The sequence below is a fragment of the Alosa alosa genome, chromosome 1 (assembly GCF_017589495.1).
Source record: "Alosa alosa isolate M-15738 ecotype Scorff River chromosome 1, AALO_Geno_1.1, whole genome shotgun sequence".
Lineage (NCBI taxonomy): Eukaryota > Metazoa > Chordata > Actinopteri > Clupeiformes > Clupeidae > Alosa > Alosa alosa.
In genome coordinates, this window is record NC_063189.1 from 87,501 (window position 1) to 114,798 (window position 27,298).

General features: G+C 44.4%; 1 protein-coding gene across 1 annotated transcript in view; it reads right to left on the bottom strand.

Moving 5' to 3' along the window:
- Positions 1-27,298, bottom strand: part of atg2b (autophagy related 2B) — a 154,532-nt gene that overhangs the window by 10,907 nt on the left and 116,327 nt on the right. The window contains 10 exon segments of the mRNA XM_048249342.1: positions 1,139-1,208; positions 7,466-7,667; positions 13,671-13,746; positions 13,844-13,945; positions 14,129-14,317; positions 14,568-14,679; positions 18,025-18,236; positions 18,554-18,666; positions 18,669-18,730; positions 26,169-26,332. Coding sequence (XP_048105299.1) covers positions 1,139-1,208; positions 7,466-7,667; positions 13,671-13,746; positions 13,844-13,945; positions 14,129-14,317; positions 14,568-14,679; positions 18,025-18,236; positions 18,554-18,666; positions 18,669-18,730; positions 26,169-26,332 — 1,302 coding nt within the window.

Sequence of the window (27,298 nt, forward strand, 5' to 3'; positions counted from 1 at the left end):
AACACCATAAAATTGCGATACATACACATACACACACAACCATGTGTGAAGTAGTGTGTGTTGTGTTGTATAAATGTTTGCAGTAGTGTGTGTTGTAGTGTGTGTTGCATTGTATGAACTACCATGGTGTGTGTGTAGTGTGTGTGTGCATGTGTGTGTGCGTGTGTAGTTTGTGGTACCTGTTCCATGGCTACGTGTTTACCATGGTAGTGTGTGTGTGTGTGTGTGTGTGTGTAGTGTGTGTCACCTGTTCCATGGCTACGTGGTTTACCATGGTAGTGTGTTTGTTGTGGGTGTGTGTAGTGGTTACCCTGTTCCATGGCTCTTGTTTACCATGGTAGTGTGTGTGTGTGTGTGTGTGTGTATGTGTGTGTGTGTGTGTGTGTGTGTAGTGTGTGTACCTGTTCCATGGCTACATGTTTACAATGGTAGTGTGTGTGTGTGTGTGTGTGTGTGTGTGTGTAGTGTGTGTACCTGTTCCATGGCTACGTATTTACCATGGTAGTGTGTGTGTGTGTGTGTGTACCTGTTCCATGGCTACGTGTTTACCATGGTAGTGTGTGTGTGTGTGTAGTGTGTGTGTGTGTGTAGTGTGTGTGTGTGTGTGTGTGTGTACCTGTTCCATGGCTACGTGTTTACCATGGTAGTGTGTGTGTGTGTGTGTGTGTACCTGTTCCATGGCTACGTGTTTAATTTGGTAGTGTGTGTGTGTGTGTGTGTGTGTGTGTGTGTGTACCTGTTCCATGGCTACGTGTTTACCATGGTAGTGTGTGTGTGTGTGTGTGTAGTGTGTGTACCTGTTCCATGGCTACGTGTTTACCATGGTAGTGTGTGTGTGTGTGTGTGTGTACCTGTTCCATGGCTACGTGTTTACCATGGTAGTGTGTGTGTGTGTGTGTGTGTGTACCTGTTCCATGGCTACGTCTGGTTGTGTGTGTGTGTGTGTGTGTGTACCTTTTGTTCCATGGCTGTGTTTACCATGGTGAGGTAAAAGCGTGTGTGTGTAGTGTGTGTGTGTATCTGTTCCATGGCTACGTGTTTACCATGGTAGTGTGTGTGTGTGTGTGTACCTGTTCCATGGCTACGTGTTTACCATGGTTGTGTGTGTGTGTGTGTGTGTGTGTGTGTGTGTGTGTACCTGTTCCATGGCTACGTGTTTACCATGGTAGTCCAGCCGAATTGGCACATCAGAGGTGAAACGGAACTCTCTGGAAAGAGAATAAAGGAAGAAACGGATCTAATTTATTATGATTATTATGATTAACTAATGATCAAACATCCAGATGCGCTAACGGCTAACGTAATGATCAAACATCCAGATGCGCTAACGGCTAACGTAATGATCAAACATCCAGATGCGCTAACGGCTAACGTAATGATCAAACATCCAGATGCGCTAACGGCTAACGTAATGATCAAACATCCAGATGCGCTAACGGCTAACGTAATGATCTAATTCTAGTGGATGGAATCCACCATCTTGAAATCTCCTGGCTTCTTCTTCATATTATTATTATTATTGCATTGCATGTAAATGCAGTGGACTATTATCACTGTTCTTCTTATTATCTGTTATTATTATTCTTCTTCCGACCAAATTTGACGTTTAATGACACTAAAACCACTGAACCGTTTGACGCCATTCAAAACACTCCTACAAAGGTCTTGTAACGGACAATTGTACAAAGTAATTTTTTACATTTGTGAACTTTATACTTTTGAGATATTTACGATAAAAGAGCAATAAATTCCCATTGACTTAATATTGACCGCCGTGGCGGTAACTTTAGCATTATGGCGTGACCTCCAGCTGAAAGCAATCAACAGTTGAACGCGAGCTAGAAGCTACTGCTGGCTGAAGCTGTGAATCTTCTGAACGTCTTAAGCCTGTGTGCTGGTCACTTTATTTGCTCGTAAAACTCTCCTTCAGAGGCACATTTCTCTAATTACAGACAAGGTAAAGTGTTCGGTTTTGGTGGCTTGACTCAAAGGGACAGCCGCGGCCTACTGGTTAGCACTTGGACCTGTAACCGAGGGTTGCCGGTTCGAACCCCGACCAGTAGGCCTGGCTGAAGTGCCCTTGAGCAAGGCACCTAACCCCCTCACTGCTCCCGAGCACGCTGTTGGTGCAGGCAGCTCACTCGCGCCCGGGATTAGTGTGTGCTTCACCTCGCTGTGTGTACACTGTGTGCTGTGTCTGTTTCACTAATTCACGGATTGGGATAAATGCAGAGACCAAATTTCCCTCACGGGATCAAAAGAGTGTATATACTATACTTATTTATGTCATCAAACATTATGTTATGTAGCATTCTAGGCTATGTATGAAATGATAGGTCACAAGTAGCCAAACTAGGAAGTTCTAACGTTAGCACTTATCCGTTGATATTTATTATGTAAGGAAAGTTAGGAAACCCACCTAAACAACGTTAATAAGTCGTCACTTTAAATTGACCGGTTAGCTGTAGGTTTTACGATAAGCGTTAGCTAGCGACATTCAAATATGCTCCCCAGCTAAGCACTGGCGTTAGCGTTACATTTTGCTCACTAACCAGTGGCGTTTTAACTAGCGTTATACTATTTGGCTCTTGATAACCTGTGGAAAGGGACCTGATGAAAATCTTACTGTTTGGAAACGGACCATATGACCAAAGTATTGTTAAAACACACTACAGAAGTTGAGGTATAACGTTTGTGCTGTCAACATAGCTACTGAGTATGTTTACTTGGCCTAGGCTACTCATTTCTGCATTATTCTGGCCTATAAATTAAAGCTTCCCAGTTGTTGTAGGCTACATCCTAAAGTAGGCCTACATCGTAATCTGTAGAAAAAATGTGGATAACAGACCTAGCAAGCTGTAAGCTATAGTGTAGGTTATCAAGATATCAGAATGGTCCATCCTTAAGACTCAGTTTATGATTATCAACAGCAACAACACACCCTTTGCCTACAAAGTGTTCTAAGCTGTTTACTTTAAACTGTTTGGCTATCAACTATCCTAAAACAGAAATGAATAAAACACAAAATGTTGCTTTTTGTTTTGCGGTGAAATACTATAGGCTGAGTATGTTTAACTACCATTACAGATTTATGGTGCAACAACCTAGCAAATATCTAAGTTGTATTGAACAATTGTACACATTCCATGTTTTTGGTATAACTCTAACTTGTTTGCTTTTTGTCTTTTTAGGGACCAGACCAGACCAGTGTGGTGATGTCATTATTACATTGCGTGTGTGCCTGTCTGTGTGCACATCCTGCCAACCATACATAAGCTGACATTAATTCCTAAAACATGTGACCATATCTCAACATATCTGCACATACCTTTGAACTATAGGCGTAGATCTGAGATCTACACTGAGACATTCTGAGTATTATATTGTTGCAGGAGGGACTATGCCGACAACTATATGAAGCACAGGGGCAGACTTGAGGGTCGCGGCCGCCCCCAAGGACACCTTAGGGGCCCGGTGCGGCCCCCCCCACCTCTGGGTAAGGTGGGACGGGGCCTCTTCCGCGGCACAAGGCCGGGAGGAACTAAGATCATGCAAGCGGTTTCTTTTCAATCATTTTCATCAGAGTGGGGCGTATTAGGCTTATAGGTTGCCCCAGTCAGGGCCGAGTTATGACTCACGGTTGCTGAAAAGTGTTGAAATTTACTTTGATGATTTAGTAGGTGTAAAATATTGAATAAAATGTTCTGCTGTATGACTGGCTTTATTTTAACTCTCATATTGAACTTTCACGATGTGCAAATTTACAAAGTCTTTGTGACAACCGTCATGATACATTTGATAATGTTTGATGCGTTGTTTTGGTATGAAGCATCTTTTCACATTAGCCTAATGAATCGGCTCTAGAAAGTGAAAGTAGCCTAACCTAGGCCTATATACTCTCTGTGTCTTGAGCTGTCTGTCTGCGTCCGCCAATTGATTCACGTTCCTCAAATGGAGAACACATCAATCCCATGGTATTTTTGCCCTAAAATGCATGAAACATGCAAGTTCAAAATCCCGCCCGGTAGCCACGTTACATCTCCGTTTCATATTTGCCTAGGCTACTAGCCTACAATAAATTAATTGAGCGAACTCAACTGACAACAGGTATATCTACTGATTCGGTCATTGAGACTACAGAATACAGACTACAGAACAACAAACTTTCTGTCTTTCTGAAGTTTATTTTGTATTCGAGGTACAGTTGCCTAATTGCCTAATGTCTTGACAATAGTTTTTTCTTACCGGCTTGCTGTTTAAACTGACTGCGCCCGCTCTGAACTTTCCTGCCAGGTTTATGGCGTAAACCACTACATCTAGGCTCTGGCATTGCCTAAACTCATCGTGTGGGAAATCAGATTATCTGTCAATATTGGGCTTTGAAAAGTAAGGGATATTTGCTCAGTAATAGTAGGCTACATTTTGTAACATTTATAGAGAAACCGAGGGAAGTTAAATTAGAATCGTTGGAAATTGAAAACACATACAAAGATTCGGGCTTTTAAAAGAGATTCGGGGCTTGAGCCCTGAAGCCCCCTCGGCCGCCAATGCAACCACCCAGCAGTAACTTCTGCATTCAGTGAGATTTGCACCCGGCCTAATTTTATTTTTGACTCTTCCGTCACCGTTGCAACCTCTGAGCGCTCATTCTCCAAGTTAAAGATCATTAAAAACCACTTGAGGAGCACAGTGGGACAGGAGAGACTAGAGCCCGACCGATAAAGGATTTTGAAGGCCGATACCGATACAAATATTTGTTGATTTAAAAATCCGATATTCCGATATATCGGCCGATATATATTTTTTTTCAGAAACGCTTAAACAAAACAGATTTCCCAACATTAGTTATTTGTAGTTATTTATGAGTATTGACTAAAATAATATGATAATGCATTTTAAAAACAAACTTTTGCCTAAAGTTTATTTTTAAATAATATTGTCACAGTGGAACAGAGGAACATCTGATAAATAAAATGTATAAAAATAGAAACTTAAGATATGAAACTTAGAACAAAAACACAATAACAACAACAACCAAATCAAAGTTACCAGTATTAAAATACTTGGTAAGCTTTATAAATATAACTAAGACTTAATAACTACAAAAAATAATGATGACATTATTACTATCATCATCATTTGTATTAATCATTAAACAAGATAAAGGTCACTCCTAAATGTTTGAGTGTGCGTGTGTAATAATTAGTCCCTATTGCCTTATAAGCCTTATAATTACAATGTCAGCTTGCTTATCCCTTTACCTGCACTTTTAAAATTATTTGCATCAAGCTACATCAAACCATTTTCAATCATCAGTTGCTGCCTGCCTTCTAAAACCTACTATTTAGTGATCTAAATCCATTATGTAACTCGTTAATGCTGCGCACTGAACGACAGTCTGAAACGCACACTTGGCGTCATTGGATTTCACACTGCGTGTAAAAGAAAAAGCTAACTTTCATGCACAAGCTACGCTTTTGCACAAGCTACGCTTGATACTTTTTCTCTCTATGTCTAAATGTTCACTCCTTGCACGCCTAACTTACATTTTACAATGCAGGGACTGTAACTACAGATATACTAGTTATAAATACAGTAATCATTACTTTATTTAGGCAGAATAAGTTCGTTGTGGTTTCCAAGCTCATTAATGTTAACGTTAGCGGTCTTCCACTGATATTCATGGCATTAGCTAGCTTTGTGGTTAGCTAGTCTATGATGAGCCATAATTTAGCAATAGATAATGTCATACTGCAAATTGTAAAACATACGCTTTCAAAATAACAGGCTGGGGAGAGATGATACTTCTCACTGCTATAACTGTCACGCTTATTAAAGAAATACATCTTCAGTCACATTGTCAAAAGTTAAAAAGGACAGACAGTCAACTACACTGTAACAAAACGTAAGGTAATTACTAGCTAATTCCTCGCTTCACTCTCGGCTTATTTAACAGCAGCAAAACTGGACATTGTTTTCAATGAATTTTGTCATGCTTATTTGAGTTAAGAGAACTGATGGGGATGTTCTTTTTAATTGTTATTCAAGCAATATATGTCTCGTGACGAAATCACCATGAACACACTTCACTGATGATCTCACTTTCGGATAACTGGTTCTCTCTGCCCGACTCTGGCTGGATCAGCAGGTTGCAGGATGTGTGGCCGTTATACACGAGTGTTGCCAGCAGGGACGGTTGTAGAGTGCCCTCTGGTGGACAAACTATACAACGCCAACACTCATGACATGGTTGAAGGGTGTTTCGATCGTTTTATTTTTTTTAAAATATTCATTTATCGGCCATTATAATGCCGATACCGATAGTTTGGAAAATGCCTAATATCGGCCCGCCGATAAATCGGTCGGGCTCTAGGAGAGACTGAGTGGACTTGCCATGTTGTCCATAGAGAATGAGAGAGCAAAGAAAATGGACATACACAGAGCATCGTGGACGAGTTTGCGGAGCGCAAGGTTCGTCAGTATGCCCTTCAAATAGTGCTGCGATATTTTTGTTTTATTATTAGGGGTCATGTAGCCTAATGTTTTTGTTGTTGTTCTCTTGGTTACACTTCATGTACGTTCGATGGACTTCAAAATTACATAGTTGCTCTCCGTGGCGCTGACGCTTGTAAGACCCGCTGTTACGGGCATGTGTAGCCTATGTTGTAAACTTATGTTATGAGTTTAATAAAGGGCCCGGTCATGTGCCCCGCCCCGGCTCTGACTTGTTCCGCTACGCATGCATACGCCATGAAGCATGCATACATTTGAATCATACCTGTGCTGTGACATCTGTGAAACTTAGCTGTGCTGTTAGACCTTTGTTTTTAGACCTGAGCTGTGCTGTGTGAAAATTAAGATTCTAACCTAAGTTCTGTCTAAAACTGATCATCTGAAGGGCTGAATCATGTTCTTCAGTCTATATCACCATCAAAAGTGACCTATTTATTACAATTAACTGAGACCTCTAGCTCTTGCTGCCATTTCAGAATTACCTCTGATAAATAGATCTGTCTTAGGATAATATGATTGCCATTATCAAGTTCTGTATATATATATATACTGACTGTAAGCTAACATCTAATCAAGTAAGTGGTTTTCAAGAATACTGGACACGTCTATGTAATCTGAATAATCATACTGTAAGTAATTTAATGTTATACACAGCAGCTTTTTTGCATTTACATGCAATGGTAATTCCCTGGAATTGCATTTTCTAGCTTATTCTTAGTTATTCCAAACTCTATTTTTGTATTAAAAACCCCTAGACTCGCCCCAGCTGTGGCGCAACTGGCTGGGGCACCTGCACCATACGCCGGCGACCCGGGTTCGATTCCTGCCCCGTGGTCCTTTCCGGATCCCACCCCGACTCTCTCTCCCACTCACTTCCTGTCATTCTCCAGACTCAAGCCCTCTGTTGAGCCCGCTGTTGCTGTCTCATTTATGTTGCGAATTGAGGTTCTACCTGAAGAAGATTGGTTGGTCAGTGAAGACTGAGGAGGCGGGTTCTCGCTCAGAGTCCTTCCCACTGGACTCGCTGAGGCCATTCTGATTGGCCGAGCCCTGTGTTGGCATTGAGATGATGGGGGCGGGGTCCTGGCTCGAATGTTTAGAAAAGCTGCAGGAAACATCTGAACCAGCTGGTCTCTTCATGGATACACACAAGGCTGTAACACACACACACACAAGACATTCACACACGACATTCACACACACACACATATATATATTCATATTCATTATAGAGTAAATTATAGGCCAAATACTGAACACTGACTGTGGAATGAGGTAGGCTACACAGAGTTTGTTTTTCCCCCCCTAAAACGTCCTGTCACTAGCTAGATGCATTAAGGGCCTGTTCCATTACACACGGCATGCGCTATGAAATGCATTATAGTTGATGGCATGCGCTATGAAATGCATTATAGTCGATGGCTTGCGCTATGAAATGCACTAGTCAATGGCATGCGCTATGAAATGCATCATAGTCAATGGCTTGCGCTATGAAATCCACTATAGTCGATGGCATGCGCTACGAAATGCATCATAGTCAATGGCATGCGCTATGAAATGCACTATAGTCAATGGCTTGCGCTATGAAATGCATTATAGTCAATGGCATGCGCTACAAAATGCATCATAGTCAATGGCTTGCGCTATGAAATGCATTATAGTCGATGGCTTGGGCCATGAGATGCATAATGGTCAATGGCATGCGCTATGAAATGCACTATAGTCAATGGCATGCGGTATGAAATGCATCCTAGTCAATGGCTTGCGCTATGAAATGCATTATAGTCAATGGCTTGCACTATGAAATGCATTATAGTGTGTGTTGTGGTGTGTGTGGCTTGCGTGCGCAAGAACTGGTCTGCCGCTGCGCTCAGCAAAGCGCAGCGCAAGTGTCATTTTGCCGCTTTGCCGCTCTTGCGCGTGCCGCGGTCAAAGTTCAATTGTCATGCTGTGAGTCGTTGGTATTTTGCGCTGAGCCCAGCGGCAAGCACAACACAAATCTTTGGGACGTCACCTCAACCAAGAGCAACCTTGTGGCGAGCGCAGAGCATACCGTGCATAACATTTTTTGCTTACTTTTTACTTCTCAACTTTTTGGATTTTTACACACTTTGAGGAGTGTTTTTATTCTATCCTATGGATACGGACATATTACAACGCTCCAGCGGGAGCAAACTTGTGTACAGAAGGAATCAGCTGATCGCACTACGACGGAATGCAGGCTGTGTTCGCGACAACATCCCAGAGGAACTGTGGTGCTTTCGGGGTTGCAGAGCGGGAGATAAAGTAAAGATGAGGCGTCAGGAGAAGAAATGGAGATACAAGCCCTCAGTTCCATCGATTGGGATGGGAAACGTGAACTCGCTGGCTAACAAGACGAACTGGCTGCCCTGGTAAGAAACCAGAGATTATACAGGGAATGTAGTTTGCTATGCGTTACGGAGACGTGGCTAACAACTTTTAACGTTGAGCTGCCCGGCTTCAGTGTAGCTCGTTTGGAAAGAGACTGTAAACTTTCTGGCAAAAAGAAGGGAGGTGGACTGGTGCTGTACATAAACAATAGATGGTGCAACCCCGGACATGTTACAGTGAAGGAAACTGTATGCTGCAAGGATGTAGAGTTATTAGCGGTTAGTCTCCGTCCGTACTACATGCCGATGGAGTTCTCGCACGCAATTGCTGTCTGTGTTTACGTTCCACCTCGAGCTCTCCTGGATACAGCATGTGACGTCATCCACTCCACAATCGCAAGACTTCAAACCCAACACAGTGATGCCTTTTTTGTGATCTCTGGTGACTTCAATCACATAACACTGGATTCCACACTCACAAATTTCTACCAGTTTGTTGACTGCCCTACAAGGAAAAACAGGACAATAGACCTCATGTATGCAAACGTGAGAGATGCATACAGTGCAAACCCCCTTCCCCCTCTGGGAAAGTCAGACCACAACCTCATTCATCTCCAGCCAATGTACAAGCCCAAAGTACAGAGGCTACCAGCTGCCACACGCACCTTCAGAAAGTGGACACCTGAAGCGGATGAGGCTCTGAGAGACTGCTTTGAGTGCACTGACTGGAGTGTGTTACAGAATGGAGAGGACTTAGAGAAGGTCACACAGTGCACAACTGACTACCTGAATTTCTGTATGAACATTGTTGTTCCCACCAGAACTGCATGCTGCTTTCCCAATAACAAGCCTTGGATAACCAGCAATGTCAAGACCCTTCTTAATAGGAAAAAGATGGCGTACAGAGAGGGGGACATGGCAGAGCTGAGGCGCGTGCAAGGGGAACTCAAAGTCAAGCTGAAGGAGGCTAAGGAGGACTACAGAAGGAAGGTGGAACAGAAGTTGCAGGAAAACAACATAAAGGAGTCATGGGACGGCATGAAGGTTATCACTGGCCGGAAGAAGAGCAGCAGCTCTGGAGGGGGACCTGGACAGAGCAAACCAGCTGAACCACTTCTACAACAGGTTGGACTGCCCTGCTCCAGCTCCAATGGGAGTGGTCTGTCCACCACCCCCTGCAGACTCAGGCACTGCTCTTTTTTGCGTGCCTGCCCTATCCCCTCCTCCCAGCATCCCAGTCTCTCCAGCTCTGCATCCCAATGACATCCAACGACCTAAACCATCACCACCTCCAGTCCTGCCCCCGCCTGACGCCTCCTTGCCTGTGCCTGCTGAGGCGTCCACGACCACATCCTTGACAAGCCCCCACCCCCACACCCCCTCAATACCAGTGCAACACGCACCTCCACCATCACAGGCTATCGTACCCCCACCCCCACCATCACTGGATATTGCACCCCTCCCCCACACGGCGATCACGGACAATGAGGCGACAACGACCTCAGTCAACTGCCATCAGACACACAGATCCCAGATGCACCCCTCCCCCTCCCCTTACACCCCCCATCATCACAGGAAAACAAGTGAGCGCTAAACTAAAGAAACTGAACACGAGAAAGGCAGCGGGGCCTGACAGACTGTGTCCAAGGCTACTCAAGGCCTGTGCTGCTGAGCTGGGGGAGCCACTGAAGCACATCTTCAATCTGAGTCTACGCCTTGGACAAGTTCCAACACTGTGGAAGACATCATGTCTCACCCCTGTCCCTAAAAAGCCACATCCTAGTGAGCTTAATGACTACAAACCTGTCGCTCTAACATCACATGTGATAAAGACAATGGAGCGACTGGTCTTAGGTATGCTCAGACCCCAGGTACACCATGCACTAGACCCGTTACAGTTTGCATCAATGAGGAGAAAGTGGCGTGATCTATGCCATCACTTATCTTCTACACAGGACACATTCTCACCTGGACAAGGGGAAAAGTGCTGTGAGAATCATGTTCTTTGATTTCTCAAGTGCTTTTAACACCATCCAACCCCTCAGACTGGGAGACAAGCTCTGCAGATGGGTGTGGGCGCCACCTGGATCACAGATTACCTGGACGGAGCGACCACAGTTCGTCAGACTGAAGAACCGCCTCTCTCTGACACTGTGATCAGCAGCACCGAGCGTCACAGGAACTGTGCTCTCTCCAGTCCTGTTCACCTTGTACACATCTGACTTCTGCTATAACACTGAGTCATGCCACATGCAGAAGTTTTCTGACGATACTGCAATTGTGGGGTCTATCAGGAACATCACTTCAATATCTGACAAAAGGACCCTGAACAAACTGATCAACATCTTGGACAATGAGTGTCATCCACTCCACAGCACTATTGTTAAGCAGAAGAGCCTGATCAGCTGGAGACTTTGCTCACTGCCTTGCACAACAGACAGACTGAGGAAGTCATTCATCCCCAGGGCCATTGAACTGTTCAATGCATCACTTAAGGGAAGAGGAGAAATAGACTTCTCCGCATAGTCTGTCTGCCTTTTCACCACCTCCATGTCTTGAACTGTCTGTCCACTAGCCATTTTACCATTGTCTTCTGCCTCACTGTTTGCGTGCTTTATTAGCACATATGCACAACCCCTCCCTCCATGCTACAGCCGAATTGTGACCACACTTACACCTTTCTTAATATAGTTATTTATACATAGATATATAGACTTTATTCTTGCACTGTTGCACTGTTTGACTTACTCATTTGCACCATCACCATGACACTCATTCACAAAGAGCACCTTACCTTAGCTTATGCACAGAGGGACCACAGGCTCAGTCCCTGCTTCAGTCATTGCAAGCACCTGATTGATTAATCACCCACTATGTGCATACTGTTTTTTAGAATCGACTTAGATTAAGTTTTATTTAGTATAATTTGTATTTTAGTATATTTAGTATATTCTTTATCTTCTACAGTCCTTATTGCTTAGTTGTGTTTTTTATATTATATACTTTTAATTACTTTCTGCTGTTAGTGAATGTGTGTGTGTATGTTGTCTGTATGCTACTGTGACCTTGAATTTCCCCTAGGGATCAATAAAGTATCTATCTATCTATCTATCTATCTATCTATCTGTTAGCCACCCCTGCTCTATGCTGGACTGGTTAGCCACCCCTGCTCTATGCTGGACTGGTTAGCCACCCCTGCTCTATGCTGGACTGGTTATCCAACCCCTGCTCTATGCTGGACTGGTTAGCGTTAGCCACCCCTGCTCTATGCTGGACTGGTTAGCCACCCCTGCTCTATGCTGGACTGGTTAGCGTTAGCCACTCCTGCTCTATGCTGTGTTTGTTGATGGACAGCGCTGTTATTGATTCAGAGTTCTCCTGTCAGTTTAATAAACGACACATGCACTTGCCTGACCAAAGGAACTGTTTTCACTCGTTTTCTTGCAATTGCCACATACTGTAGCATTAGATAGGCCTACTACATTTAAAAAAAAATGTTGTTGGTTGCTATGTTTTATGTTGATGGCTATTGATATTTGCGCAGATCGAACTTCGTTACTAATAGGCTCATAGGTAAGGGTGTCACGATTACGATTTTATATCGAAATCGATCGAAATTACATCTCAATCTCGAACTACAAACTTAAAAGTAGAATCGACGATGCAGCCACACCCCCAATGTCACGTCCAGCATGTATGCCAAGACGCACAAACACACACGCACGTGCTGAACTGCAGCGTCAACATTCCTCTAATTTTAGGCTGCAGCCAGTTAAAGTATACACATCAACCTACCGAAATCAAAGCCCCTCTTGCTACTTTGAAATCACCGGTGTGGAAGTATTAATTCATTCATGTCAATTAAAACTAACTTAGCCTACTCAATTTAGCAAGTGAAAAGGTGATCTAGTTACAGTCCAAAGTTACTTTAAGGCTTAAAATGCACATTGTACATATTCCATGAACACTAACCTTGGGTCTCTTCGGAGTGTGCTGAAACAATCTAATTATCATTCTGTGTTGTTTCATTTCACTATGTTCACGTCTCTGTTTTAGCCTAATGTTAGTTCTGTTTACATTAAAACCTCACCCCTTTGGAACGGTTTCAAAATAAAAGCTGTTTCAAAATAAAAGCCCCCCGAAACTGAAAAGGAAAAAAGGCCAAAAAGAGTAAATAACATCTAAGGAATGCATTAACAGTTATATTAAAAAAAAAGATAGAAAATCTAATCGAATCGAGGATTTGGAGAATCGTGACACCCCTACTCATTGGGGGAAGAATTTTATTATTGTACAGTTCTGGATGATCACAGTCAGATACACAGCGTCAGCTGAACCCAAGCATGTGGTTCTACTCCGGATGTAGGCTAAGCTAATAAGTAATGCAATCTGAGAGTTGCTTATCAACGGAGTGAGTGTATATTCTCTAAGCTGCTATCAGAGCTACAGGCTACATCTACTACTCCTTTGCTACAAAAGTTCTGTTACTCTGGCGGCGACTAGAAGCCGAGGCAGGTGTGTAATTTGGTGTGTGTATGAGGCAGGTGCGTAAACCCTCAAACGTAAGGTGTACTACAACACGTCTGCATGCCGCCATCTACAGTTTAGGAGGGCAAGAGAAACATGCATTGATGCTTAATGAGTCACATCGATGCTTAATGAGTCACATCGATGCAACCGCATCGTTTGCTATTAGGTCGATGCATAGATACGTATCGATCGATCGTTATACCCCTAAGTGTGTATGTGTGTGTGGGAGTGTGTGTGTGTGTGTGTAGGAAAGTTTGAGTCTATGCTGTGTCTTACCCTCTTCAGGAGGAGAGAAAAGCTCGACCTCGGTTGCCAGACTGCAGAAGAAATCCCTCAGGAAGAACAGTGCATCCTGGGAAGAAGGGGAGGAGTTACAGTCAGCTTCCTGAGTGGCTGTGATTGGTGGAGAGCCACTTCCTGAGTGGCTGTGATTGGTGGAGAGGGCTCACCTGATCTATGTTGAGTCGAAGCGGCATGAGGGACACACGCAGACAGCACTCCTGAGGAGAGTCCTCCGCCTCCACAGACATGTGCACCACCCGCACCGTCAGCTGCACACAGATATGTACAAACACACACACACACACACACAGCATTAGAATGCACTCCTGAGGATAGTCCTCCGCCTCCACAGACATGTGCACCACCTGCACCGTCAGCTGCAGGTAGAGGTGTGTGTGTGTGTGTGTAATGTGTGTGTGTGGTGTGTGTGTGTGTGTGTGTGTGTGTCTCACCATGTTGGCGTGAGCTTTCCTGGGCAGCTCCTTGCTGGAGTACAGGTAGAGGAACTTGTTGATCTGGGAAGAGGCCAGTCGGTCTCGCACCTCCAGTTCCTGCACCACAAACACCTGCCTGGACAGCAGCCGCTCTGGCCCGTCCCGACCACCAGGGGGCGCCGCATACACCTCGTGCTGGAACCGCACCTGTGTGTGTGTGTGCATTCTTATTATTACACAGCAAAGTTTTCTAATTTCATTGTCTAATTCATTTTCTAATTTCCATTTAGGATTAGAGTGTGTGTGTGTTTTTTTGGGTGATTAGGTGTGTGTAAGGCTATTGGCATTGTTTATTGTGTGTGTGTGTGTGTCCATTGGTTGGTATGTGTGTATTTCTGTGTGTGTGTGTATTTCTGTTTGTGTGGTATGTGTGTGTGTGTGTGTGTGTACACGATACCTTACTCAGCTGGATTTCCATGAGCACATCAGGGTTCCGACCCAAACCTCCACCCACACGCCCACCGCTGAAGTTCACAGTCAAGACAGGAGTGTGTGTGATGGGGAACACTCTACACACACACACACACACGCATTAACACACATACACACACACACACACACGCACACACACACACGCCCACACGTATGCACAGAAAGACTATAACACACACACACACACACACACGCATACACACACACATCGCACACACACACACACACAAACGCATCGTGTATTTATTACACACACACGTATTATCGACACACACATCGCAAAATTACCACACACACGCATAATACACACATTATCATTACCACACACGTATACTGGCTTTACACACACACACACAATAATAATATCGTGACACACACATCGCATTACACACACATTATCAGTATTAATATCACACACATCGTGGTGGTAATAATACACAATAATATCGTGACATTACTAATAATACACGTATTATTGCCAATACTATCGTGTATGCCATTGGCCATTAATGTATTAATACCACATTACAAACACACACACACGTATTACACACACACAAACACACACACACGCATAATAATATTACACACACATCGCATAATAATAATAATGTAAAACACACACGCATTACACACACACACACACACGTATTATCACACACATCGCATGTCATCGCATAATATCGCACACACACACACGCATTAATACGACGTTATTGGCCAATAATATCGCATAATACTAAATAATGCATAATAATAATAATAATAATATCGCATACACACACGTATTAACACACACACACACACACACAATAATATCGCATACTAATACTAATATCGCATAATAATAATATCGCATAATAATACAAGTACAATATTAATGCGATGCCACACACACATCGCATAATACACATCGCATAATAATACACATCGCATTACCAATAATAATAATACTATCGCATACTGGCTGGCCATATCGCATTAATACACACGCATACACACACACACACGGTATTACACACACACACACGTATTAATACACACATCGCATTACTATTAATAATAATACACACACATCGCATAATTACCACACACACGACACACACACACACGTATTACACACACGCATATCATCAGACAATACACACGCGGTACACACACACACACACACGTATTAACACAATAATAATAATACACACACGTATTAATAATAATACACACACAATATCGCAGTATGCCACACACACACGCGTGTACACACAATAATATCGCATAATAATAATACGGCGTATTACCACACACGTGCATACACACATCGCATTGGCCAATATCAATACACGCACACACACAATACACATCGCATTAATAATAATATCACGTATTAATAATAATAATAATAATAATATCGCATAATACACGCAGACACAATAATAATACGCACATCGCATAATACCAATAATATCAATATCAATAAACACACACGAGCCACACACACACGTATAATACACACGCGAGCACATTGTCGCACCCCGCGCGTAGCCATCACACAATAATAATAATAATAATAATAATACACACACGCAGGCTACACACACGTGCATACTATTGGTTGGCCAAACATCACACACACACACATCATTAATACACACGTATTACCACATCACGTGCATTAATAATACACGCATAATAATAATAATAGCCATTACCACACACACACATTAATAATAATATCGCACAATAATATCATCGCATTACAATAATAATAATACACACACAAACACAAACACAAACACACACACACGCGACACACACACAATATCGCAGTACACACACACACGCATTACCGCGACACACACACAACACACACACACACACACACACACAATACCTTTACAAAAAAATGTCTTTTAATCTAGACTGCAAATCACATACAATTCCCCAGTTTGGAGAAACGCAAACCACTGATATAGAGTATAGGGAATGCATTGAAGTCTTCTCATAGAGCATAGGAAATGCATTGAGTCTTCTCATATAGAGCATAGGAAATGCGAGTCTTTATGAGTATTTATTGCACTTTTACTGTCCATGATAAATACAGTCTAAAGGGAAGGAACAATGCTAGTCGCTAACGGTGGGTACAGCTCTAATGTTAACCGCTTAGGACAATGCTAATGCTAACGGTGGGTACAGTTCTAATGCTAACGCTAGGTACAGTTATAATGCTAACGCTAGGTACAGTTCTAATGCTAACACTAGGGACAGTTCTAATGTTCTGTTCAATGCCTCACTTAAGGGAAGAGGAGAGATCTAGACTTCTCTGCATAGTCTGTCTGCCTCTTCACCCCCTCCATGTTTGGTACCGTCTGTCCACTCAGCCGGTTTGTACCAATTGTCTTTATGCCTCACTGTTTTGCGTGCTATATATTAGCACATTAGCACATATGTATAACCCCCATGCCACAGCCGAACTAACATTTTCTTAAATAGTTAAATATATAGATATATAGACCTTTACTTTATTTCTTGCATTGTTGGATTTTACTCATTTGCACTATCACCATGACCACTATCACCATTGCACTACCACCATGACACTCATTCACACAGAGCACCTTAGAATACCTTACTATGCACATTACAGGCTTACAGGCTCAGTCCCTGCCTCAGTCATTGCAAGAGCCTCTGATTGATTAATCACCACTATGTGGATACTGTTTTAAGAATTGATTTAGTATAATTTGTATTTTAGTATATTTTATATATTGTATTTATGTTAGTTAGTATAATTTGTATTTTAGTATATTTAGTATATTCTTTATCTTCTACTATCCTTACTGCTTAGTTTTTTTTTTATATTATATACTTTTAATTACTCTTTCTGCTGTTAAAGAATGTGTTTGTGTTGTATGTATGCTGCTGAGACCTTGAATTTCCCCTGGGGATCAATAAAGTATCTATCTATCTATCTATCTATCTATCTAATGCTAACGCTAGGTACAGTTCTAATTCTAACGCTAAGGACAGACTAAGGTTGTGTCTTATCCTAAGCAGGAAGGACAGGAAGGATTGGCGTGTTCTATCTAATGCTAACACTAGGTTGTTTCTTACCCTTGGATGGGGTGAAGGTATCCATAATGCTAATGCTAACACTAGGCTGTGTTTAACCCTCGGTTGGGGTGAAGGTTGAGTGTATTCTCCTAATGCTTACACTAACACTAGGCTGTGTTTAACCCTCGGTTGGGGAGAAGGTCTCCCTTATGCTAATGCTAACACTAGGCTGTGTTTAACCCTCGGTTGGGGTGAAGGTCGGTGTTGTTCTCCCTAATGCTAATGCTAACACTTAGTTGTGTCGTACCCTCAGTTAGGGTGAAGTTTTGGGGCTGTTCTCCTGATGCTAACGCTAACGCTAGGCTGTGTCTTACCCCCGGCTGCGGCTAGGGGAGGAGCCAGGCACACTGCTGCTGAAGTCCCACCCCCCGTACAGGTGCCACACCAGTGAGATCTCCTTCAGCAGATAGCGCACGTCTGGAGTGGGGAAGGGCGCCGCCCTGCAGGACACCTGGCTGAAGTGATTCTCTTTCAGCACAATCGGTTCTGAAGTCAAAATCTGCACCACTGGCTCCTCATCTCTCTCCTAAACAATTCAAACACAAATGGCATTATATATACATCATACATCACACGCACACACACACACAAATGGCATTATATATACACATCACACACACACACAAATGGCATTATATATACATCATACATCACACACACACACTGCATTATATATACACATCATCCATCACACACACACACACACACACAAATGGCATTATATATACATCATACATCACACACACACACACAAATTCCATTACATATATACATCATACATCACACCTGAATAGGTCAGGGGATTTACAGCACACACACACATGGATTGGTGCCCAAACTCACTGCTGTACGAGAGGTGGGCGTGTCCAGGATGCAGAAGTCGCCGTATGCCATGTGTGGTGGGGGCGGGGGGCATGAGGGGAGGTAGCGTGTGGGAAAGGGGGGGCTGCTTGAAAATTCCCGCTCTCATCTGGAAACAGGAAGAGATCGGAGCGTGGAGGGTCTGCTTCCTGTCTGTTACTGTCATGGAAACCTGTATGTTACAGACAAGAGAGAGGGATGAGTGTGGATGTGTGTGTGTGTGTGTACTGGATGGCTTATGAGTGTGTGAACAAGTAAATGTGAGTGTGTGCTGCTTGACTGTGTGACCAGACGATGTTAAAAATATGGAGGCCTCAAGGCTCAGTACTGGGGCCCCTGTTATTTTCTTTTTATATGCTTCCCTCAGGGTCTGGAAATTAGGAAACATGGCATTAGGGATGGTTGTCATGCATGCCTAATGCTCGGATGCCTTTTGGTTGTTCACTTAATTTATAAGCCATATATTTACTCTTTTACCTTTATTAACCCTAATTTTTTTTGCAATCTTCTTTCCACTGCACTGATTATGTATGATGGCGTACACCAAACATCGGAAATTAATTGCCTTTTGTTTCGATGTGTTTTAATTGACGATTCTACCTGGCCGACTGAGATTCTCCGAGATGCATCAGGGAACCATGGAGACGCCAGGAAAACGAGCCGGGCCCGTGAACAGATTGAGGAATAGAGCTCATAGGCCTCCACTGCCTAGCATTCTCCTAGCCAATGTCCAGTTCCTTGTGAACAAGATGGATGAACCAAGAGCTGCAGGGATACAGTTTCAAAGAGACATCAGGGACTGTAACATTCTATGCTTCACTGAGACATGGCTAACTGAACTTGTAACCGACAGTGCCATCACCCCGTGGAGTTTTTCTGCTGCTCGCTTCTGACAGGACTGAGGAATCTGGAAAAATCGAAGGTGGCGTGTTTGCATCATGACGAACAGCAAGTGGTGTGATCCTAGAAATGTCACCGTTTCCTTCCTCAAAGTCCTGCTCGCCTCATCTAGAACATCTAAGGATCGCCTGTCACCCTCTTCTACCTGCCCCGTGAGTTTACTTCGGGTAGTATTCAACGCTGTCTACATTCCTCCACAAGCCAACACAGATGCTGCAAGGGCCTTCAGAATTGCAAGAAGTGTTAAATAGGACAACAACACACGCACTGGGAAGCTCGGGCAGCTTTGGTTGTGGCCGGTGATTTCAATCAAGTACATCTGAACCGTCCATGCCTGAATTTATTCAACACATTCACTTCCCTACACGCGGTGACAACACACTGATCACTGCTACAATACAGTTCAAGAACAGTTACAAAGCTTCTAAGTCTCTACCAGCTTTCGAAAATCAGATCATGCCGCCAGCCTCCTACCGCCTATGTGTACAAACAGAGAAAGTCGGACAGACCCCCCAGTGATCTAAGGAGGTCTACGCTGACTGACCAATCGAAGCCAGGCTACAGGGACGCCCTTAGCAACGCGACTGGGAGATGTTCAAGACTAACCTCTGCTGACATCAATGAGTTAACGGAAGTAATATTGAGTTACATCAATATGCTAACTGATTCCATCATCCCAACTGTAAAGATCCCAAGCTTCCCTAACCAGAAGCCATGGGTGGATAGGAGAAGTGAGAACGGCATTAGAGACACCTAACCATGACTTATAATGTTGGGCTTATTTCAGGGATGGATACGGATTTGATTGCAAAGCATCTTATAGTTTACTTAGAGCTATTAAAGATGCTAAGCGGCTTATAGAGACAGAGTTGAAGCTGATTTCTTGGAAGGTGATCCAGCACGCAGTGTGGGAAAGGACTCCAACCATCACTGGCTTTGAAAGAAAAGTCCCTCCTATGATGAATGTGAGTAGCCCCTCCCTGATGAACTAGCTGCAGCATGTGAAGCAAATGAGGATGCACCTTCTGTGTCTCTGAGGCTCACATGTGAGCAATGCCTTTAGAGGGTTAATTGTAGAAAAGCTACTGGACCGATGGAATTTCTAACAGGGTTTGAAATCCGCGCTGCTCAGTTAGCTCCTGTGTTCACTTATATCTTTAACACATCATTGGCTCAAGAGACAGTTCCTACCTTGCCTAAAGCAGTCTGTTATTGTTCCAGTACCAAAAACAAAAGTCCATCATGTCTGAATGACTACCGCCTGTAGCCCCGGACGCTACAAAGTGATGAAGGTTTTGAGAAGCTTGTGAAAACATAATCTGCTCATCCCTCTCTGCCTCCTTCTACCCCTCCAATTTGCCACAGAGCCAACAGGTCTACACAGAGGATGCCATCTCAAACCTATGCACACCACCACCTTAACTCACCTGAGGAGGGGAATGGAATTATGTGAGGATGCTGTTCATTGACTTTAGTTCAGCATTCAACACGATAGTACCTCTCACCCTGGTCACAAAGATGAAGGCCTTTAGGGACTGAACACCACCCTGTGTCACTGGATATTTGACTTCCTCTCCAACCGCTCACAAGTGGTTAGAGTGGGGGGTCTGACATCTGACCTATTAACCATCAGCACTGGTGCTCCCCAAGGCTGTGTTTTGAGTCCAATTGCTGCACAACATATACACACATGACCGCAAAGCCAACAGTAGTCATACCTCCATCATCAAGTTTGCAGATGACACAGTGATCTTGGGCCTGATTAGTAACAACAATGAACAGCTGTACTTGGATCAGGTTGATGAGGTATACAGTGGTGTCAATCTAACAGCTTGACACTGAATATCAATAAAAAACCAAGGAAATGGTAGTGGATTACAGAAGGCAGCAGCAACTACAGTTACACCCCACTAATGATCAAAGGGCAACCTGTAGAGAGAGTCACAAGTTTTAAATACCTTGGTGTCCACATTACTGAAGACCTAACATGGACTGTTAACACTCAATATGTTCTGGAAAAAAGTCCAGACAATCCACTCTACTTCCTTCGTCAGCTAAGGAAATTCAAAAAAGTTTCTACATCCATCATGAAGGCCTTCACACTTCAGCTGTTGGAGAGTGTTCTAACTGGTAGCATCATCACCAGTATGGGAAACCCACAGTTAGAGATTGTAGTACTCCTGCAGAGAGTAGTGCCCAGCTGAATCTAATTATAAGAACTCAACCCTGCTCTACAAGATATATTTATTCCAGAAGAGTACTCCTAAGAGCCCAAAAAGATTCTGAAGGACTCTTCTCATCCTAACAATGGATTATTCTAGCTGAAATCAAGAAGACGCCTATGTAGTCACAAAGCCAGAACTGAGAGACCTAGAGAAGCTTTTCCCCCAGGCCATCCCAATCTTGAACTCACACTCATACTGACTTTGCACTCATTCACTACTCAGCACTCATGACCCCCCCCCCCACACACACACCCCCCCCACAAGACTTTTAGCACTTTTACATTCCTCTCCCCTATGCTACAGACCTTTATTTATTTTCTTATTTCATCACACGCCAAAAACACACACACAACACATATCTGACTTTCTCCAACTTTGCACATCTCCATAGAACTTTTTATTTATTATTTTGATTTCTCCTCCATCTACCCATGTCCTTGATTGCCTAGCTTTTTCTGCTCCCCTTATCCCTTTCATACACACACTTACATCATCACTGTTATCATCACTTCACACATACATGTTAGCACACTGCTTAAGGCAGTAAGTTTTCCTTTTACATACTTGCTGCACACTGCCCCCCTCTACATATTAATAGCACATTGTCTTTCAGGATTCTTCTCCAACACACATCCTCTACATACTCCAACACACATCTTTCACGGTCATCACTCACATACATCATACATACAGTACTTGCTTGTGGCTAAAGTCCCTTGCCCTCTCTAACATTTTGGGTCATCAATATTACACAGCACATTATTTCATCAGGAAGCTTTCTCCAACAATATCCCCCAACATACTTTATAGCAAGACTGCCTTTCCTGTCACACACAGTATTATTGTCTCTATGAGGAAAAGTTTCCCCAACACACATATTGCACACACTGCTCCTCTACATACACAGCACACTATCCCATCTCCTCTGTCATCCTCTCTAACACACACACCAAGACCCCCTGGTAGTTGGTTAGCCCCTTGAGCCAGTGGATCTGCCCTGTTTCTTTCCTTGTAAGGGGAGTTTTTCCTTTGCTCCCTTGTTGCTCTTGGGTGTTCCTTGTTATGCCCCCCACCCAATCCCAATCCTCCACCACCTTTTATGCAGCCCTTGCCACTTAACTCTACTAAACCCTCTTCTACTGCACTTTTACCCCCCCCCCCCATTAATGCACAAATAGGTTGACACCAGACATACTCCCCACTGCATTTCTTACTTCCAGTAACTATATGCATGTGACAATAAACTTCCTTTGTATCCTTGTATTAATTCTCCATTCTTATGCAGATGATACACAATTATACCTCTCTCCATAAACCTGATGAATTAACCTCAGCCAAACTTGACACATGTATAAGAGATATAAAAAACGATGACGCAACAACTTCCTGCTTTTGTTTTTTTATGTTTGAGGGGCAATGCACCTACTGGTTAGGGCCTCGACTTGTAACCGGAGGGGTTGCCGGTTCAACACCCACCAGCAGGAATGGCTGAAGTGCCCTTGAGCAAGGCATCTAACCCCTCACTGCTCCCCGAGCCGCCAGCAGGCAGCCCACCGCGCTGGGATTAGTGTGTGCTTCACCCTACTGTGTGTGTTCACTGTGTGCTGAGTGTTTTCACTAATTCACGATTGATAAATGCAGAGACCAAATTTCCTCACGGGATCAAAAAAGAGTATACTTAAAAAAACCGAGAGTTATAATTGACCAGACCTATCACTAAACAATCACATAAACCAGATCACTAAAACTTATTTTTACCACGTATGAACATTTCAAAAAGATCCTCACCAGACGCTGAAAAATTAATCCATGATAAATCCATGCTTTGTCACCAAGGATAGACTATTGCAATGCTCCATTAACTGACTGAAATAATACCTGTTTAAAGTGTGTATGCGCATCGCTGGGCTGTGTGTGTGTGGGGTGTATGTGTGTGTCTGTGTGTGTACCAAGGCTGTGTGTGTGTGTGTGTGTGTGTGTGTGTGTGTGTGTGTGTGTATGTGTGTGTGTGTGTGTGTACCGTTGGGCTGTGTGTGTGTGTGTATGTGTCTGTGTGTACCGTTGGGCTGTGTGTGTGTGTGTGTGTGTGTGTGTCTACCGTTGGGCTGTGTGTGTGTGTGTGTGTGTACCGTTGGGCTGTGTGTGTGTGTGTGTGTGTGTGTCCCAGCGGCTCAGTGTGTGTGTGTGTGTGGTCTGTGTGTAACCGCTACTGTGTGTGTGTGTGCGTGTGTGTGTGTGTGTGTCCACCGCTACTGTGTGTGTGCAATCACAATTGCGTGTGTGTGTGTGTGCGTGTGCGTGGGTGCGGGTTGTGTGTGTGTGTGTGTGTGCAACCGCTACTGCGTGTGTGTGTGTGTGTGTCCGTGCACCGCTACTGTGTGTGCGTGCGTGCGTGCACCGCCAATGTGCGTGCGTCCGTAAAACGCCAGCCGCGTGCGTGCGTGCGTGCGTGCATGTGTACGTGCATGTGCGTGGGCACCGCTGGGCTGTGCGTGTGTGTATGTGTCTGTGCACCGCTAATGTGTGTGTGTGTGTGCGTTCACCGGCTACTGTGTGTGCGTGTGTGTAAAATCGCTAATGTGTGCGTGCGTGCGTGCGTGCGTGCGTCCGTGCAACCCACAATGTGTGCGTGCGTGCACCGCCAATGTGCGTGCGTGCGTACCGCTACTGCGTGTGCGTGTGTGCATGCGGTCCGTGTGCACCGGCTACTGTCCAGGTGCGTGCGTGTGTGTGTGTCCACCGCTACTGTGTGTGTGCATGTGTGTGTGTAACCGCTAATACTGTGTGCGTGTGTGTGTGTGTGTGCGTGCGTGTGTGTGTGTGTGTGTGTGTAAATCGCTACCGTGCGTGCGTCCGTGCACCGGGCTACCGTGTGTGTGTGTGCGTAAAAATCGCTACCGTGTGTGCGTGCGTACCGCTACTGCGTGTGTGCGTGCGTGTCCGTGCACCGCTACCGTAAAGGTGTGCGTGTGTACCGCTACTGCGTGTGTGTGTGTGTCCGTAACCGGCTGGGCCAGTGCGTGCGTGTGCGTGTGTGCACCGGGCTACCGTGTGCGTGTGTGCGTGTGCGTGCACCCGCTACTGTGTGTGTGTGTGCAGGTCTGTGTGCACCGCTACCGTGTGCGTGTGTGCGTGCGTGCGTGCGGTACCGCTACTGTGTGTGTGTGTGTGTGTGTCTGTGCGGTAACCGCTACTGTGTGTGCGTGTGTGTGTGTGCGTGTGCGTGCGCACCGGCCATTGCGTGTGTGCGTGCGTGTGCGTGTGTGCACCGCTAATGCGTGTGCGTGCGTGTGTGTGTGCACCGCCATTGTGTGTGTGTCCGTGGCACCGCCATTGCAAAGTGTGTGTGCACCGCTATTGTGTGTGTGTAACGGCTACTAAAGTGCATGTACCGCCATTGTGTGTGTGTGTGTGTGTGTGTGTGTGTGTGTGTGCACCATCAATGTGTGCGTTTGCACTGGTTGGCCGTAAAAATCGCCATTGCGTGCGTGTGCGTGCGTGCGTGTGCGTGCGTGCACCATCATTGTGCGTGCGTACCGGTTGGCCGTGCGTGTGTGTGCGTACCGCCATTGGTGTGTGTCCGACTCTGTCCGGCTCCTCCATGGCATCAATTCATCAGTCTCTGCAGCATCTGTCGTTCACCGCTAAAAGCGTGTCTGAACGACGGCCCGACCGATAGAGACAGAACAGACTGGATCCTCAAACCTGAGAGCACCCGCTAGTGCTAACATCTACTAATCCTAGCGATCGTCTCGCTAAGCCAGTTAATTGTTCACCAATCCCAGCATCGTTCGCCAGTGCTAAAGAATCCCAGGTCCAGCATTGCCCGCTGCGCTAACGAAAGCACCAGGCCCAGTATCAGTTCGCTGGCGCTAACAACACCCTGCCCAACATCGTCTGCGTTAGTGCTAACAACAACTTCAGGGCCCAGAATTGCCTTACCAGTGGCAACAACACCTCGTCTCCAGTTATCAGTTCACAAGCGCCAACAGTCCACTAATCCCAGCATCATTCGCTAATTGTAACAGTTAACCCCTTTGCCCCAGTATCGCCCACTAGTGCCAATAGCCGCTTTAACAGCACCTTTACCCTGAAGCATCAGTTCACTAGCGCTAACAAACACCTTTGTTCTAATTTGTGCTACTCGTCTACTAGTGCTAATATCCCAATCTTTGAAGTATCGTCTGCCAAGGTTTTATAATAACTTTAATCCTGAAGACAGCCTACCAGTTTACAACACCCCTTAATCCCAGCATTAGCCTACCACCGTTTCCACACAACAACTTTAATCTTTGAAGATAGCCTCCCCAGTGCCAATTGTTAATCATAAACATATCATTGTTCGGTTAACCACCGTTATCCATAACTCCATAACTGCCCGGATAGCACAGCATAACCAATAATCCTAGCCTTAGCCCGCCAGCCGCCTTAACAGGAAGTCGTGGGATCTGCTCCTGGCTCCTCCCCCTCACCTTGGCCTTGGGTTGGGCACCGCTGCTGGCTTCCGATCCACTGGGGGGCAGTAGGTCTCATAGCCACGCGATACCGATGAGGTCTCATGATACAAACACCCAGTCATATATATCCGGATGTGGATGACATCACTGGAGCAGCGCAGCTCGAACCGTGGCTCTGACTGACCAGGAGAATAACAGTGTTACTAAAAGTGTTGCTAACAGTGTTCCTGACTGACCAGGAGGATAACAGTGTTACTGGGAGTGACCAGGAGGATAACAGTGTTCCTAAGACTGACCAGGAGGATAACAGTGTTATTACTAAGAGTGACCAGGAGGATAACAGTGTTACTAAAAGTGTTCCTGACTGACCAGGAGGATAACAGTGTTACTAAAAGTGTTCCTGACTGACCAGGAGAATAACAGTGTTGCTAACAGTGTTCCTGACTGACCAGGAGGATAACAGTGTTGCTAACAGTGTTACTAAAAGTGTTCCTGACTGACCAGGAGGATAACAGTGTTGCTAACAGTATTAAGAGTTTTCCAGTGTTATGGTTATGGGACTTTGCAGACGCCTTTGTCCAAAGCGACACACAAATACAAAAAAACAACATAATATTTAAAATATAACAGGGAACAGATTAGAATGTTGGTCAAACTATAATAAAGATAATAGCAATAATAAACAATGTCAATTCAATAAATAGCTTAATAAAATAAGCAATGAAAATGAGGGGAAAAGCAATAATAAACAATAGTGTCCATTCAAATGTTACTAAGAGTGTTCCTGAGACCAGGAGAATAACAATGTTACTAAGAGTGTTCCTGAGACCAGGGTCGTGATTCACAAAGAATTCTAAGGCTAAAAGACCAGGAGGATAGCAGTGTTGCTAAGGCCCTCACCACATCGGAGACGCTTTTGGGTTAAATCTATTCAGTTTTGTTTCTGGCCTTGGCCCATCCAAATTTAATCCATAAACGCACGCCCTAAACCGCGACTCTTTCGAAACCTGGTCCTGTAAGTGGGAAAAATCTGGAAACCGTAGCCCCTATGAGTTCGTTTGGACGGCAAAACCGCGATATCCTTGATACAGCGATGTCATCGCTACACCTCAGCTCGCCCTGACTTGACACTCCCTATAGTATTG